The sequence below is a fragment of the Genypterus blacodes genome, unplaced genomic scaffold, assembly GCF_046128005.1.
Source record: "Genypterus blacodes isolate CSIRO-AG114 ecotype Tasmania unplaced genomic scaffold, CSIRO-AGI_Gbla_v1 ptg000209l_1, whole genome shotgun sequence".
Lineage (NCBI taxonomy): Eukaryota > Metazoa > Chordata > Actinopteri > Ophidiiformes > Ophidiidae > Genypterus > Genypterus blacodes.
Genome location: NW_027467008.1, coordinates 108,989 through 127,497, shown reverse-complemented (window position 1 = coordinate 127,497; position 18,509 = coordinate 108,989). Strand labels below are relative to the sequence as shown.

General features: G+C 46.9%; 1 protein-coding gene across 2 annotated transcripts; it reads left to right on the top strand.

The window, feature by feature from the left end:
* Nucleotides 1-1,599: 1,599 nt before the first annotated feature.
* Nucleotides 1,600-17,647, top strand: mapk8b (mitogen-activated protein kinase 8b). 2 transcript variants are annotated; one of them, XM_076169610.1, is made up of 12 exons: nucleotides 1,600-1,889; nucleotides 5,280-5,460; nucleotides 5,605-5,734; nucleotides 5,866-5,924; nucleotides 7,006-7,144; nucleotides 8,142-8,307; nucleotides 10,192-10,263; nucleotides 11,087-11,269; nucleotides 11,676-11,800; nucleotides 12,601-12,664; nucleotides 13,453-13,530; nucleotides 13,644-17,647. In XM_076169610.1, the coding sequence occupies exons 2-12, from the start codon at nucleotides 5,339-5,341 to the stop codon at nucleotides 13,817-13,819; spliced, it is 1,314 nt and encodes a 437-aa protein (XP_076025725.1). In that variant the 5' UTR covers nucleotides 1,600-1,889; nucleotides 5,280-5,338; the 3' UTR covers nucleotides 13,820-17,647. The 2 variants fall into 2 exon arrangements, with proteins under 2 accessions (XP_076025725.1, XP_076025724.1); XM_076169609.1 differs by having other exon boundaries at nucleotides 1,604-1,889; nucleotides 13,639-13,804.
* Nucleotides 17,648-18,509: the final 862 nt, after the last annotated feature.

Genomic DNA, 18,509 nt, shown 5'->3' with positions numbered 1-18,509 from the left:
CTGAGAGTGCTGACATCATGTTAATCAAGAGTGTTTATATCAGTGTGATAAATTCCAGTGCCACTCCCTTCACACGGAGCGCCTGAGAGCCAAACACAAACAAAACTCACTGTCTCACTCACCAGGCTGCCAGGAGGTCCGGTGCCTTGCTCAAGGGCACCTTGTTGAGTCAAAGAACATGTGATTTGAATGCAGGTTTCAGAGTGAGATTGATATGATGAGGCTTAGGTGAACTCTCTCTCTCTCACACACACACACACACACACATAAACACACACACATCCGAATCGTTGTGTCTTTGGTAAAAGCAGATGGGCTTGTATGGGCTTTATGTCTGCCTACCTTCTGTGAAGAAGTTCCTCTTAAGTTCTATCCGCCGCTCGGACCCTAATCCTCTTCCTCTTATGCATCTCCCACCATGTCGCCCTCCTGTCACTCATCTCCTCCATCTCAGTCTTTGGCGCTCCATCATTTGCTCATTCCAAATCAATCGTCTCCACTGAACAAACAAATCAGCTCCATAGCATAATTTGCCAGGCGCTGGTATCTGATGACGTGTTGTTTCCGCGTTTTGCTTCCTTTTCTCCTATTTTTAGACCGGCTCCATAAGAACATAATTGGATTAGCAGGGCGAGTTAACGGCAGATGGAGCCGCAAAGGGCCAATCCATTGTAGGGGGCATTGGGTTAATCTGATGTTTCAGCCATAAGTGACACAACCATTGTGCCACTTGATATGAGTCATTCATCTCAATTAATAAACTCGTGTCTGGCTTGTAACTGGGCTCAATTTGCTGCATTACAGGCTTGTGTTATGACTTCCTGCGACAAACTTAATCTCTAAATGCTCGACTCTGGCCCCTAACATAATGAATCGACTCGCTCTATTATGATATTTTATGGAATAGACATTTTAATTTTCACTTTGCTGCCAACAAATCATGTCAACGTAATAAAAATAAATCTTATTAAATCTTCAATCTCATAAATCTTCTGTTTATTAATTTTCATTTGATACAGAGGTTGTGTTGTTAATGTCGCTAACTTGAGATTCATATCCAAAAAGAAAAGCATTCAGACTATAAACAAATAAACAAATCCAAGTATATGAAAGTATAGAAATGCCCTGTAAGTGTTGTTTTTGGTTGATTTCTTGCTTCTTGTTCACACATATGCCACATTTGTTGTATATTTTCAGTTCTAAAAGCCTGAGTATCGTGTAATGAAGCCTTTTATTTAGTTTCTAAACTTTATTGAACTATGTATAGCAATGCAAACAAATTGAATTTCAACTGCGAAAGACAGACACAAAGTTGGTTTAAAAGATAAGTTCGTTTGGTAAAACACTGGCATTGAGACAATATTTAGAAATGATAAGACTTTTCACGCAAGCTCTACAAACAAACAGATTTCCTTCACAAAATGCTTCAATGCGTGTGAAATTAACATTTGTAACATTATGGAACGGTTGCGTCGCTGTAAATACGTTGCGAAATGTATGTTCCCTGCCCTCACTGTTCGGCGTCGTTGTGAAACGTTGCGAAATCAGTTCACCACTTCCGCTTTCCCGGGGGGCAACTACCGGAAACGCGCAGGCGGTCTTGCTCGCCGCCCCGCCCCTTAGCCTCTCATTGTGCAGCGGAGGAAACATCGCAAGGTTTCGACGACGTCGGTATGAAATGGCAGAAAGTGCCCGAGTCACGGAAGCACGAAGATTAGGTTACGTAGCGGCTACACATGTACCTCACGGCGGACCGGGCCTGCTAGCGTGAAGGCAACGGGAGCGTTACCGGAGGGAGAAGGATTTACACGGCCGCTTTTCCTCCAGAACCTTCAACGCTGTGTCGGGAAGGCAACTGCGGGTCGACGCTGCTGAACTAGCCGGAGAGGGTGAGCGCCACATAGGGGTTATTCTCCCACTGCGCGGCTTGTTTTGGTGGACGTGTTGTCGCCAGAGCCTCGGTGGGGTCGCGGCGGACGGCGGGCAACACACGCTACCGTTCATGGGTGTTAACCACCAGCGCAGCGGGCAGCACAGGCTCGGCCTAAGTGAGGAAAAAAAGCAGGCAGACCGAGTGGCTCCGGTGGGAAACACGCCGCCGTGTGAGCTCCGTGTCCGGGCTGCTCGCTCGTTAGCGCCGCTCCACCGCCGCTTACTGCATTCCCAGCGTAGCTACAGCAGCTCAGCAGTATGACCTCCATTTAGCGATCAACACGGCAACAACACGCACTTAAATCACTCCCTGGCTGCTCATAGCTTCATATAGTGCGGCGTGTTTTCATACAGATCGCATTAGTTTGTCATTTACAGACCGGTTGAGCCTCAGTACACCGTGTTTACCCTCCATCAGCCCGTTTAGAGCCACCAGCATCCCTGGATTCACTGATCAGATGGAATGTCAATATTTGGCCGTACACAAGGCTGCAGTATCTCTGTTATTAACCCTTACACAAGCGCCACATTCCGGCCCTGTGTACGCGGGACCCTCGGTTAGATGATTTACATACATGTTGTATTTATTCCGAGTCTCTGTTTGTGTATTATTTCACAATTTCCTGATTTCCCGCAGTTCCCACTGTGACCCGTCTGGTCTCATTCCACATAGATCAGCCTGAATGAACATGTGTGTGTGGAGTAACTGTAGTATGTAATGTCATATTTGGGAATATTTCCATTTTGCACACATTGGAATGCGTTAGGGATTATTATTGATTTAAAAATGAAATGATGTTTATGAGGATTTTACTGCTGTCAAACACGGATTCAGGTCAGATTGAACCCCAACATCCTGTAAGATGTTCTACATTGTGATGTTATTACTAAGGTCATGTGTGTGTGAGCATCTAAACAAGAGGAAAAGCCTTTATTCCTTCTCTCTACCGTGGCAGCATTGTAACAGGATTCAGGCCTCAGATAGAATAAGATGTGAATTCCTAAAGTGCAGTCTTGTTTTGTTGTGCAGTGCATAAGAAGATGCTCATTTGCATATCTGCTATATGACAGTGCTGTAACATTAGAGGCTCAGTCGTCCGTAGCAGCATGAAGGCTGATGGTGCAGATCGGCTGCACATTTACCATCAATCCATTTGTGTTTATCTGTGTGCAGCAGTGAAACAATCCACTAAGCACCGTGTAGTTTTATGGCGATAAGGATTCTGATCAGTGGTCCTTGTCTGTTGTGACCTCTGCACCGCGCTGCACACTGAGAGCAAAGTCTCTCCCTGCCAGGAGAACAGTGGTAGTCGGCCAAAAACACCAAGAAATCTGATTCCTGCACCAAAGGCCGCCTGCATAGAGGCTTCATAGGCTTAGAAGGTCCCCACGTTCATACCTGGAAGTCCTCTTAGTGACTGAGTTTGAGACCCGATCAGTGAGCAGAATGTGGAGCTAAAAGAATCAAAGTCGGTGTTTGAGTTCTCTGTTTTTACCCACAAACAGCTCTCACATAATCGGGGTGAGCCGTTGGTGTGTGGCTTAAATGAATGAAGTCCTGACGCTGTATAAGCCAAAGTGTGTGTGTGTTGGAACTTGTTTGGGAAGGTGGAGTCGGCGCTCGATGCGGAAACTGCCTTGGCTGTGGCATGCTGGGGTTGGTCTGCTGCGACCTGGCACTCAGGAGCAGCACCCACAGGGATAACGCAAAGAAAACACACACACACACACACACACACACACACACACACACACACAAATATTTGACTCAGCCTAAACCGTCACGGGGGCGAAGGCGAGGAAGAGGCTGTCATCGTCTTCCCACTGTTAGGTGAGGGGTTGAGTTCTTTCTGGATCTGCAGAGATGAGAGTTGAGCTTTTGTTCATGTTGGTCTCAGGTTTGACGGACAGCTGTGAGAGGAAGAGGCTGTTAGCTCTGCTGTGAGGCTCTGGGATTGATTAGTGATTGATTAGTTAACAGGCGGCTGGCATTTACTGTCTGCTGATTGTTTAATTATGCCGATCTGATCATTAGATGTGATCAGCTCGGGCGCTGCCATGAGCTCAGATGAGGAGGAGGAGCTGGAGCCTGTCACACACACACACACACACACGCACACACACACAGGGTGTTTGGTTGCTGAGTCAGCAGCATTTATTCCTTCCTTCCTTCCTTCCCTCTCTTGCAGCCTCCTCCCTGGTAAACACGACCTCAGGTGGTCTCAATCATTCATAGCTGTGTCGTCACATCAGAGGCTCCAGTCTGAACACACACTCACTGACACACACTTTACTTAGAATGAAGGTAAACAGGCAAATAAGACGCTCACACTTAGACTCAAAGGGTTAAAGTAGCAGATAGAAAACAATGTAGGATTAATAATAGTATAACAGTAATAACAGTGAAGATGATGATGATGATGATGATGATGAGGACATAGAAATGATACAATCCAGTATTAATGTAATAAAGCATGCAGAGCAGAGGCAGCCAGGAATAGAATGATGAAGAGGAGGAAAGCAAAGGCTCGTAGGCTAAATGATACGAAAGGGAAGAGGGGAGGGGTAAATAGAGGTCAGGACATAGAGCGTCCAGCTATCATCACAGAGCGACCTCTTCAGCACGATGCTCCAGATTACACTAATGATTTATCATCTTCATCCCTGACATCAGAGATGGCTTCATCCCTCTCTCTCTCTCTCTCTCTCTCTCTCTCTCTCTCTCTCTCTCTCTCTCTCTCTCTCTCTCTCTCTCTCTCTCTCTCTCTCTCTCTCTCTCTCTCTCTCTCTCTCTCTCTCTCTCTCATATATGCATGTATTCTACACACACAGCTCTCCAGTCTTATACGCTGCGTCTCAGAGGCTCTTCCTCACTTCCTGTAACCATTACAGCGGCTGAACATCATTTGAGGGTTGGACATGTTGCTCTGTTTGTCTTCCAGTGGATTCCAGGTTCAGTAAAATCAGATTCTTGCTGTATTAACTCAGTAGAAACGTGCAAATCTGCAGCGTTGTCAATATGTGTATGATCACAAACAGTGACTCGGCACTTTCTGCTCCAACCGCTGAGATGTCCGAAAATCCCCCACGCTTTGAGTTCCAAGATCCCTCACACACACACACACACACACACACACACACACACACACACACACACACACACACACACACACACACACACACACACACACACACACACACTTTACCTGTGTTTAGCTTACTGTGCAGTCCAGGTGAACAATTCATCAAAGTCAATATGAAATCCGTCTCTATGTTATTTTGATCTGAACCTTGTTTGTGTGTGTGTGTGTGTGTGTGTGTGTGTGTGTGTCTTTGTGTCCCTGCAGGTCTCGAGTGCAAAGCTCCACTTGGATGCCCAGTCGCCGTGTTTCTCCAAGGCGCCACCATGAACCGGAACAAGCGTGAGAAGGAGTACTACAGTATAGATGTGGGCGACTCCACCTTCACCGTGCTGAAGCGCTACCAGAACCTCAGGCCCATCGGATCTGGAGCTCAGGGGATCGTCTGGTGAGTTCAGGGAACCGGCTCCTCCCTCCTCTATGACTACACACACACACACACACACACTCCCTTTCCTACGACTGCAGGCTCTCCTTCCAGAGCTGGCTCCTTTCCTGACTCTCCTCCCTGCCTCCTCTTGTCGTCCCTCAGCTCAGCGTACGACCACAACCTGGAGCGTAACGTGGCCATCAAGAAGCTGAGCCGACCCTTCCAGAACCAGACGCACGCAAAGCGAGCGTACAGAGAGCTGGTGCTCATGAAATGCGTCAACCACAAAAACGTGAGAGCCTCGTCTTCGCTCAGACACGTCTCACCTGTGTGTCACACTGCTAACCGTTCATCTGTGACCCTGTGAAGCCAGCAGAGGCGATGATGTCATACTGACGCCCTCATCTGCTTCTCTCCCCACAGATAATCGGCCTATTAAACGTGTTCACACCACAGAAGACGCTGGAGGAGTTCCAGGATGTGTGAGTGTCTCCTGCTGCTGTGTGTGTGTGTGTGTGTGTGTGTGTGTGTGTGTGTGTGTGGGGGCTGCCGGGGGCTTCATTGATCCTCTCTGACTTTTAGGGGCTTTGAGTCGTAGCTGGGTCTCTAATGATGAGCTTCCTGTTTTGCAACAAAGAGGAGGGAACTATTTTTAGTGCTCATATCTTTTATAGAAGCTTCTTATACAAACTAGAGTCTGTCACATTCAGGCTGAGAGAGGAAGAACACACGGCGACTCATCACACTGATATACAGGCGGATAAACGAGTCCTCCTGCTGTAACACAGCCCTAATGTTCTCTGCCAGTGTTGCCTGCATGATTATGGCTAGAAAGAAAAAGTGAACAAATCGTAGCCAGAGGGTTGCAGGGCACTCTGCTACAAGAAGAGGGAGTGTGTGTGTTTTTGTGTGTGTGTGTGTGTGTGTGTGTGTGTGTTGGTATTTTGATGCATCATATTTTTGCCTGTTTGTGCATATCAGAGCTGATTGTATTTCATAAAGTGTTCATCTTGTAGTTTGTGTTAAAAGTCTGCAGCACACACACACACACACACACACACACACACACACACACACACACAGATTCGGCCTCAGTGAGCTGCTGACTCTGCTGCTGCTCTGCTGCTGAGTCAGCAGGAGGGGAAGGAGGCGGATGTCAGATTCTGCTCTGCATGAAGGATCGACACAACGCAAAACAAGTCGCCACGCAGGAAGACTTACTTTTGGGCTCTTCCTTAATCAATTCAGAGATCAATAGATCAATACATCTGCACCCTGGCAGCATCACAGCTTCTCTCCTCTCTGCTTCACCTGGAGAGGAAGATCAGTGTAAAGAAAACTGCTCAACTGTGTAGAAATGGGCCTTTTTTTATCTGTAAACACCAGATCACATGATCCACTGCCCACCGCCGCCTCAAGATGGATTTATTGATCGGCTCAAACGCATCAGCAGAACAAACAGCAGGGGGATTGAGCACAGATTTAAAATCATACATTCTGCCTTTCTCACAGATGAGTGTGTGTGTGTGTGTGTGTGTTTAACACTCTGGCGTGTCCCTGCAGGTACCTGGTGATGGAGCTGATGGACGCCAACCTCTGCCAGGTGATTCAGATGGAGCTGGACCACGAGAGGCTCTCCTATCTGCTCTACCAGATGCTCTGTGGCATCAAGCATCTACACGCCGCCGGCATCATACACAGGGTGAGAGACACACACACACACACACACACACACACACACACACACACACACTCACACACACACACACACACACCTTTTTGCGGGGGTGTTAACTGAAGGCTGTGGGGCAACAAATCTAGCAGGAGGTATCAGTCACACCCACACAGTCCTGAGCAGCACCTGTGTGCTCCACTGAGTCTGAGTCTGACTGAGTCTGACTGAGTCTAACACAGCCTGGCCTTCACTTCATCACTAAGACTCAGTGAAAGAAGAAGAAAGAGCAGAAGATTAGCACAACTCTTTCTCTCTCCCTCTCTCTCTCTCTCTCTCTCTCCCTCTCTCTCCCTCTCCCTTTCTCTCCTCTCTCTCTCTCTCTCTCTCTCCCTCCTCTCTCTCTCCCTCTCTCTCCCGATCTCTCTCTCTCCCTCTTTCTCTCCCATTCTCTCTCTCCCTCTCCCTCTCTCTTTCTCTCCTCTCTCTCTCTCTCCCTCCTCTCTCCCGATCTCTCTCTCCCTCTCCCTTTCTCTCTCTCCCTCTCTCCCTCTCTTTCCCTCTCTCTCTTTTCCTCCCTCGCTCTCCCTCTCCCTCTCCCCCCTCTCTTCCCCCCTCACGCTCGGCCAGGCAGAACTAAGGGAGCCACAGGCTTGTGCTTGGGAGGCGAGCGTCTCCAGTCGTGCTCAGACCTTTGATGAGGTGACGGAGCAGCTGCAGTGTGAGTCACGTATCGCTGAAGAAAGAGATGAAGCTCGTCTGCTGCAGAGAGATGAAGTCTGCTGTGTGACCTCGTCTCCTCTTAAAGGGACAGGACAGCTCGTCACTCACATCACAGCAGAGTGCAGCTTCACCTCTCCCTTAAACTGAAGACACTAATGGAAGATGGAAGTTAGAACTCATCCGTGAGCTCAGGAAGCTTTTCAGGCTCTTGTTGCGGTTCTGATGCGCCGGCTCTCTCAGTCTGACTCAGACCTGTAACCAGCTGAACGTTGTGTGTGTGTGTGTGTGTGTGTTTCCCCTGCAGGACCTGAAGCCCAGCAACATCGTGGTGAAGTCCGACTGCACTCTGAAGATCCTGGACTTCGGCCTGGCCCGGACCGCCGCCACCGGCCTGCTGATGACGCCCTACGTGGTCACCCGCTACTACCGCGCCCCCGAGGTCATCCTGGGCATGGGTTACCAGGCCAACGGTGAGTGGAAGGAGCGGTGTCTCCACGGCGACCGGCCAAAGAGGAGCTGCTAAAGCTGCTGCCTGGCCTGCTGCATGGCCCCGCCCCCCGGGATGTTTCAGCAGCACCTCCTGCACAGACACACACATTCACACACTCCCACACACACTCACTCCACCCTCCCTGCTCCCAAAGGTCACACACCTGGGGGGGAAGTTGGCATGTCGGGCAGCGGTGCTTTGTGGGAAACTTCCTGTCTGGGGACGGCGGTGCCCAGCGGTGCTTCAGCCTGCGTTTGATGTTTTATTGAGATGTTTCTGTCTTGTGCTTGGTTCAGGCTCAGGCTAGCACGCCAGTATGAACACAGGAAGTGGTGCATGCTTCACCCGGCGCTTCCGGCTCTCAACACAATCACAGTTTGTGCTCAGTGGTCTCATAGTGGAGATGTGAAGAGGATGTAGAGCTGCAGTGTGCTTCATCACCTCCTCCCTCCAGTGTGTGTGTGAGGGGGGGAGAGGTAGAAACACTCTGACCCTCTGATTGAAGCTGATCCCATGAAGCACACTGCTGCTCTCACCTCACACACACACACACACACACACACACACACACACACACACACACCAGAGCTCCTCCCTCTGACAGTGCAGGATGGCGAGGCGGACGCAGGGAGCCGAAGTTAACCAGATTACCCAGAGTTCAGCTTCACCAGAGCAGATGAAGTCCAATGTTTGGTGCTGACGTGTTGCCTTTGTGTTGCTTGTTCTCTTCTCCCTCCTCTCTGCTGCGCTCATGTAGTGGATATTTGGGCTGTGGGCTGCATTATGGCAGAAATGGTTCGCCACAAAATCCTTTTTCCAGGAAGGGATTGTATCCTTGAGCTGCTTGCAGCGGTCTGGCACTTCATGTGAAACAAAACAAAACGGTCCCCCGGGGTGCGTTCAGGTCTCCTCCTCATCGTCATTCTTCATCCAGCAGATAGCAGAGATCATCTCACCCAGCAACTATGGAGATTCTATTTCTTGGATAAGCCGACACCTCAATATGCAGCCACCCACCTCCTACACACACACACACACACACACACACACACACACACACACACACACACTGTAACAATCGCACACGGAAAACCTGAAATAGAATTGAAAGTAGTTTGCTCTTTCATAGCTGAGAACCAAAATAAACCGAACCCTCCTCCGTCCTCCACCTGCTCTCCTCTCCACACGCCACAGAAGCCAAACCTCCACCAAGGCCAAACACTTCTCTCTAAGTTGCTGCTGTGTAAACGTGGCTTGTATAATTTGACCCTTTGACCTTTGAAACGGCCCCTAAAGTGTCTCATACTGATATCAGTCTCTCGACACTGAGCTGGACTCTGATGCCATCTAGTGGTCACCTCATGTTAGCACAGGACGAGCACTCTGATTGGTTGTCTATGACTTCAAAATATAGGAATAAATTTACCATTATTATCTTCCTTGGCGGAGGCATTACATGTAAATGACACATTTGTCTGCGTCATTAGAGAGCTGATGGTTCCAGACTCACACACACACACACACACACTTACAGAGGGAGTGCAGTGAGAATACTGAGGGTGTTAGGTTCCATACCCGCTTCAGAAGCCCTGAAGCCAGCGTGTCTCTGGTCTGAAGCATGTGAGCTGCATGAAGCAGAGCCACACGCATGTTCCATCACACTGCGCGACACACACACACACACACACACTCCATTAGCCTGCATGCAGTCCATGTGTTCACGTGTTCTCTCTCACACACACACACGCACACACGTCACCTTTTCTGTCCCCGCCCCTCATATTGTTTTCCCTTTCTGTTGATTCCTTTGTTTCCCAGTCCTGCATGCTAATTTGGTGGTTTTTGTCATTTCATATTTTTTCAGTTGATGTCTGGTCTGTTGGCTGCATCATGGCTGAAATGGTCCGGGGTAGTGTGTTGTTTCCAGGCACTGATCGTATCCTTAAGTTCAACCTTCATCACAAACCGACGCCATTGTTTCTCTGCTCCTTCGCCCAAACGTCTTGTTCACGAAATTTGCTCATCATCAGATAACTGATTTCACAACGGAACGCCATTATAATTTATATTTATAATGTAAGGGGTAAGAATGTTCAGCAAATCAGTTTCTTTAACCCTTTCCTCCCTGATGAGTAGATCTGATCCTCCAGAGCCCACAGGGGAGTTCTGAGAGCCTCTTCAGGTCGTTGCTCTGATGCTCTGATGCTCTGATGCTCTGATGCTCGGTGCAGCCACATGGTTTCAACAATTTAATAATTGTGTCCAGACTATGTCACTGTGTCACTATGTCATAGTTTATCAGAGAGATGAGACGTGGGTGTCCAGGCCTCTACATGGAGTTTAGTTTGCATAAAAGTGTTTTGATACAAAACAATGACCGAGTTTGGACACACTCCCCCCGCCCCAAACCATTAAATTGAGTTAAATCTCCGGCTGATCCCTTTAAGGATCTAAAGGTTGTGAACAAGGCGTTTGTGTTTGTGTTCTCAGGTAGAGCTCTACATGTCAGCTCTGGAGTTAGATTTGTGTTTTTGTCCTGAAGAAACAAAGATGAGATGACATCATCTGCTTCGTCTTGTATGCAACATGTTTACAGTCTTCCAGATGTTTGCAGGCATATGTAGTGTGTGTGTTTGTGTGTCTGTGTGTGTGTGTGCCGCCCTCTCCGTCCCACCTGAAGCCAAACCTCCAAACCATCACCGGTGGTTTGATGTCCTCACACTCCGGCCCAGAGCTTTTCTTAATGCTGCAACCTTAAGATATTGACCAGTGGAATAAAGTGATCGAGCAGTTGGGGACACCGTCTCAGGAGTTCCTGATGAAGCTCAACCAGTCGGTGAGGACCTACGTGGAGAACCGGCCGCGGTACGCCGGCTACAGCTTTGAGAAGCTCTTCCCGGACGTGCTGTTCCCCGCAGACTCTGAACACAACAAGCTGAAAGGTAAGGATGAGGTCATGTTCTCTTCCTTCACGACCCCAGGGTAGAAATGACGTTGAGTTACAGCCAAACCTCAGGGGGCCAATCAGGGAAAGGACTTACTACAGGACGCTGACACTTCAAACCCCAGTTGTTTACTGAGAATATGAATAATTTACCTGCAGCCTGCCTCCATGTTTGAACAGCCAGGAGATGACAGGAACACTCGGTAAACATCTCCAGACACGTAGCTCTTCCTGTTCTGTCCTCATTAAGTAACACACACATGTGAATATGTGACTGTGTTCCCCTGAGGAATACCAGTATCACATGTCAACACTCTGTTCTAAACTCCTCCATCTTGTTCATGGTTATTCTGCATAGAGCAACAATCTCATCTTCATCTCTTTCCTCTGCCCTTTGTCTTCAGCGAGCCAAGCACGTGACCTGTTATCCAAGATGCTGGTAATAGATGCGTCCAAGCGGATTTCGGTGGACGAAGCCCTGCAGCACCCCTACATCAACGTGTGGTATGACCCGACTGAAGTGGAGGCGGTAAGCAGGAGTGTGTGTGTGTGTGTGCGTCTAAATGGGAGTGGAGGGATTGAGGATGGAAGCTTGGGGGTGAAACACAAGCAGGTCTTGTTTCTGTGTGTGTTTTGTGGTCGGACCTTTCCTGGAGCTTAGGCGCCGAGAAAGCTGCAAACGGCTGGCGAGGGTCCACCAGCATCGTCCAGGGCTCTCTGAGAACAATGACTCAGGCAGGCCGGAGTGATTCTGCCGGTGTTGGGGAGGATCGGGGGGGAATTGTTCCTCTCTGCCTTTAAGAACTTCCTGAGAAACGACAGCTGAGCCCTGAAGCCTGCGTGTTTGTGATGAATCAAACTCTCCTCTCACTCAGGGGAGGACGGATCAGGGCGGCTTTGAGGAAGTTTATTCTTCTGTCTGCGCTGTAAATCTGTATTTATTGGTTTGTGGTATTGGAGAAGTTTGTGCACAGCAAAGCAGAAACCCGTGGCGATAAGCAGGCAGATTAAAGCTTTAATGCAGCGCTCGGCAGTCTCCTGCTGTCCTCCACTTCCTGCTACAGCCTGATGCACTGATTGATTTCCTCTTCTTCTGTGGACGCTCTGCTCCTCAGTGTTTGGAAGAGAAACATGCTGACTCAGACGATTAGAACCCCTAGGAAACATCCTCGGAGAGTTTGGATTGTCAATCAAAGTTTGATCTATGCACATGTCAACATTAGCACCTGTGTTCATTCAAACTACGACGTTAACTTGTCTTCACTATCAACGGTAAACTTAATCAAGATGTACTGAGACTAAACTGTGTGTGTGTGTGTGTTTCTGCAGCCGCCGCCCGCCATCACAGACAAGCAGCTGGATGAGCGAGAGCACACAGTGGAGGAGTGGAAAGGTAAGCAACGTCCTCTCTCCCTTCTGTTCCTCCTCTCCTCCTCGAGCCGTCACGAACGCGGTGATGGCTCTGCAGTGGACGTCAGCACACTTCCTGTTTAATGGTTTAACGGTGAATTCTTTAATCTCATTATTGATGCGTGTTGCGTTCACTGTGCTCCTGTTTCAAGTCATTCAGGTCTTTCATTAGCGATGTTTTATTCATCCTAAACCTCACAGGGAGCCAAGGAGGGATCTCATAAGGTCGCGTCTCTTAGATTTATGAAGCCGTCTGGCTGCGGTGTTTTCTGTCAGCAGGAGGGGAAGAATGTTTCTGTATCGTTCCCTCAACAAAGGAGCGCCAGTGTCTGAGCTGTGAGCCCACAAAAGTATGGATCATGTTCTCAAGCTCTGCGTTAGACAGACAGTACCTTGTCCTGTCTCTCACTTACACCAGAGAGGTGAAGGTCAAAGGTCAGTGTGGAACATAAAGCCCAGTGTCGTTAGCATGACAGCGGTAATAAATGTGTTTCCGAAGGTTTGTGTCCAAAGGCAACATATAAATTAAACTATAGAGGAGCTATGATTGTTCCCTGGTGAACGCCACAGGAAACGTGGGCCAGAGAGGAAGAGGTGTTTCCCTTATATAAACCCTCTTCCTCAGAGCGGACGGTGATTAGATTTACACCTGGGCGTGTCCTGACGCTTCCTTCATCCAAACAAAGTCCTCTTTTTAAAATCTGAACACATTTAAGGTTTGATTTGTTTGTTTCCTCTCTGTTTTACCTTTGAATCCTTTTCTCATTCCAGAGTTGATATATAAAGAAGTGTTGGACTGGGAAGAAAGGACAAAGAATGGTGTAATCAGGGGACAACCAGGGTCTTTAGGTTGGTGGAGTTTGTTGTCATATAAAATTGAACAAATGGGATACGTGGTAATGTGGTGCAGGCTCCTTATTGGTCGCTAACCACAGCCTTGTTTCCTGTTTCTCATAGCACAGGTGCAGCAGTGAGCAGCGACCCCCGCCAGCACCGCCCTCCCTCCTCCTCCTCATCTGCGTCCTCTATGTCGACCGATCCCACCCTGACCGACACCGACAGCAGCCTAGAGACGGCCGGCACCGCCGCCGCCCCCGACAACGCTCCGGCCACCGGCCCCCTGGGCTGCTGCAGATGACTATCAGCCACACCCGTGTCCTGTCCTGGGCTAGGCCACGCCCCCCCCCCCCCCCCTGTTTGGAATCTAGTCCACAAGCCCTACACTGGCCCCACCCCCCCACTGGCCCCGCCCTCCACTCTCCCCTCCTCTCCATGCTTGTCTTCAGTAGCGTAGCGTTTAGGCCAGCTAGCTGTTCCACAAATGTTCATTTTTCATTTTTTTGAACGGACATATTTGTTTTTTACAATTATATAGTCTCTTTTTTTCTTTTTTTTTTAGAATTTCTTCTGAGTTGGAGTCCTGGCTGTAATTTATTGTGGCATTTCTTAAACCTAAGATGAAACCTTTCTCTGAGTTCACCAGGCTGGGTTTGTGTTCAACCAGCGGTGAAGAGTTCAAGAAATATCTGTCAAATGTTTTAATGTGATTGATTTGTTGGGTTGTTTCTCTTGTAAGCTACTGCTTTTACAACTTGCCATATAAATGTAGATTGAGTTTGTACAGATTTTATCTTAGATGTAGTTTTTTCTTGGATCCAAGTTTGCAGTGAGCCATTGAAACATAATTTGATTGACAGACGTATGATCTTAGTCCTCTACTAATGCGTCCTTATGTTTGATCTTACATCAGATGGATATTGATTTAAATGAATATGACGTATCCAATTATTCTAGTGATCTAGAAATGTTTGTTTTTTGTTTTTTTTGTGAGTCACTACTACTTCCTGCGTTTATATTTTACTCCCTCTTCATTTCCTGTTTGATCATGATGTGATCTCAAAATGCTGAGACTTTTACTCGCCACCGTTTCTCCCTTGGTATGAGAATCTGACTTTGTTTTGTTTGATTGGATCCTCTCCATGTAAGCTATCGGACTAAGAGAAGGCACAGATACGTCCAGAAGCATGAACTCTGAATGATGTGATGACTGTCCGCTTTGTTTTTAAGTGCTTAAGGTTCCTCTTCCCTCTCGTCTGCATCGGGCTGTGGAACGTCACGGAGGCCGGAGAGGCGGAGTTGCTTTGGTAAAGCCTGGAGAGCGAACGAGGAAACACTCTCGCTCCTCCCTCGCCGCCGCTTTGCAGTGAGGTATCGTTAACGGTTGAGGACTGTAGAATGTTTTTATAGTGCGTCGGGAGCTTCTGAAGACGTGAAATGTAAAGTGGTGTGAGGTCGTGAAGGTAGAAATAGAATGTGCTTGAAGTCAAGTAGGGAACTGTGATGTTGGGAACGCTGGTGAACGTGTTGGTGTTTGGTTTCTGCAACCTGATGGGACTTCAGCTTCCCGCTACCGTATCCTGCAATTAGTAATGTACTTTTGTGACGTATTTCTGAAATTGAAACCAATTGGCCGAACCCTCTGCGTTCCAGACTCGACTGCAGTCTGGAAACAAATTGAAACGATCCTAAATCTTAATGTTAATCATCAGCACAAATGATTCTTTCTGTATGCAATAATCGTGCCCTTTTTGAGCGTTTCTCTTGTTTTGCTTTGAAAGGAAAAGTGCCTGTTTATCAAGCATTCATTCCCCAGTGTGTGGATGGAATTGTATTCATCATGTGCAGGACTTAATGGCGCCTGGATAACAAGTTTTCCACATCGAGCCAATCGTGTACATCGGGGTGGAGGTTCTGGCAAATGTATTGTATATTTTTCTACTGGTTTTAATTTTAGAGGGTGAAAGATGGAGACGGCGGCGTCTGGCAGGGTGTGAGGGCGACGTACGGTGTGAGACGTTTAAGCATGTGTTTGAGTCATTTCAAAGGAAAGGGGGCAGTTTATCAAGGTCTTTCATCAAAGTGAACAGATGTTTCTTTCAGCGACAGCAACCGAAATATACGTTACAAGGAGGTTCTTTGGCTTTACTTTGAATCCTAATGATTCCGTGATGATTGTAAGAGAGAAGAAGTATTGAACCAAACGACAGAATCGTTGGTTTGAATGTTTCCAGGGTGGATGGATGAGTTACACAGACGTTTATCAGAGGCAGAAATGTTGAGGAGCACAACACTTTACTGGCTAAGTCACGTGATGGAACACTAAAGGTACTAATGAGAAATACTACAGACGCTTTAGCACCTAATGTTCCCAACTAAACTGGGAACAGCTATCCTATATACAGTACGGTGTGTTATCAAGCTCACATACGCCAAAACTTGTTGGAGAAGACTTGGAACAGTGAGAACTACCGACCCTGGAGAGCCAACTAGAAATGGTTCATTCCAGAAGCAAACTAGGTTCTGGTTCCAGTGTTCCTGATAGAGTTCATGTACAGATATCACAGACATCTTTGGATATCGGACTTAGCCAGTTATGTGAAATGGTTTCTGCCTGTAAGTTTGTGTAACTAAAAGCTTGTAGTCGTTCTTTGTCATGGATCTTTAACTTTTAAGTGCGAGGAGTGTCAAAGGTTGAAGCACGGCGCTGTCTTTGCCTCTTTCAGAATTGGAAAAGTTGCAGTTAAAGTGCGGTCCGTTAACTAATCAGATGTTACACAGCAGAGCCAAATGTACGCAAAGACAAAAGTCAAAGGGTTGTCAGAGACTCTGGCAACAAGCAATTGTTCGGTCTGCAGGGTTTAAAGCTGTGCCTCCATCTGTAAGAGGGCGATAGAACTACAGTCGGTACGTTAACAAGCAGGCAACGCTCCCATCAATGGTCCCTACTGCGATTAAGACATAGACATGTAAGTAAGACGTACAAGACCTAAGTGTCTTACTGCGATCGCAATGTTTACACACCTGAATAAAGAGGTGTACCCTTGCTTAGTTGCTTACTTACTTGTGCCAATATCAAAGGCACTCTGATTGATGAATAAACCTGTTTTTATCTGATCGGAGTCGTAACGTGAATGTTAACGTACCGAGTGATTTTGCGTCCGTTTGTCGGAGCTTAGAATGAAAAAGAATGGAGACAAAACACTTATTGGAAAGTGCTCTTAATTTCCTTCTCCTGAGACTTGGAGGGGTTTTGTTGTGGTCTAGGTTGTTGTTGCTTCTTCGTCACGACCGCATCTCTCAAAACAACGTCATTCTCATTTAAATCGGCTTTGATGAACTACCTCACGCTGAATTTCTGCCAGTCCTCGCATATTTACGTTGTGGCCTAGAGTTAGTAGCTATGAAGACGTGTGAATAACAGATTCCATTATTTATTTATTTGAAAGTGTACTATTTGTCAATTTCAGCAGACTTCTAGTTTTGTACATTATGTATACTTCACCTAGAAAATAAGAGAATTGTTATATGTCATTTTGTTCTTTTTTTTTTTTTTTTTTTTGATTTGTTTTTGTTTTTTTAACTTAATGTGCAATACCTTCGGCAAACTGTGCTAGTAGTGTGTGATGGGCCTAGCCTTTGTTAGCTGTCTCCTGAAGGTAAAGAAAATGTTTGGTACTGTCAATCCATGTTTTCCTTTTTTATGAATAAGATCGATTTTTATTTCTGTGACTTGTTTATAGTCATAATGTTATGTAATCAGCCTGACCCACCAAACTAATCCTGTGGCCGGCGATCGACGCAGAACCGGCGGGCGTTTGTTGAGTCGCGCACGGCCGACGGGTTTAGATTTGGGTTCACAGGGAGGCCAATAATGTTAATAAACACAAAAATGAGGAAATACCTACAAAAAATCGTTCTATGTATGGTGCTGGTTTGTAATGTTTGCTAGTGAACCCAGCCATGCAAGTAGTTTTAAGAATTCCTGGTTCTGCGCGTCCCAAAAAACCGCAACCATCGAAGAAGTGCACTACTAGAATACATGCACTGGGATCTGATGATGCCACCTCTTAAAAAATGAAAAAAAGATTAAAAATATGTACTGCAAATAAAAAGAAATACACTTTGATTGACAGCTGTTTGTGTTCTTTCAGGAGCGCTTAGAGGCGGAGTCAAAGCTGCGAGCATGTACAGCGTAGCACAATGAAGTCTGAGCCCAGGGTTACGCAACAATCCAGTCACTCCAGAGGTTGGTTGTGTACTTTATGTTCCTCAGATCAGGTTAACTGATGATCTTTGATCTTTATTCTCATACAAGTCCATTCATTACAATAGTTTAAGTTCATAATAAATAAGCACCATTGATCAGCAAAGCAACAGGAAACATTTAACCCTTTATATGAGATCAACCTACAACCAAAATACATGTCTTGGCCAGAATCTCAATTGGACCATCACATTGTCAGAAAGTGTTTAAATGCTTTTTAAAGGACTTTTCCCTCTTAAAAGCATGACTTTGTAAACCTTTGTAATTCAACATGTCTTTATTTATGAAATCGTCCCATTGGCCAACATAAAGCACGCGTTCTCCTTTAGTGACGCTGCTCCTACGGCCCTTTAAGACTGCGGCGTTGCCTGGACAACAGAGTGCCATTCTGATTTGGTGAATTGTAACATTTTCTACAACTTACTCGCATGCAACGCTCACAAGACGTCCAAACCCCTGAGCTCTGTGAGGAAGTTTGAGGAATGAACTTTAAACTGCAAATTGGTACGAGGACATTTCTGACTGCATTCAACACCGGAATGTTCCTTCCTGTCTTTCTAGGTTTGAAGGTATGAATGAATATGTAACGTATGGTTTTAGGTTCAGGCTACATGATGCTACACCAACCACAACCACAACTCTTCCTGTAAAGATTTAGAAAATGAAATGAAGTAAGTTAAGGCCTTTACTGTTTGTAAGGTCGGTCAGTTACAGACGTTTAAGC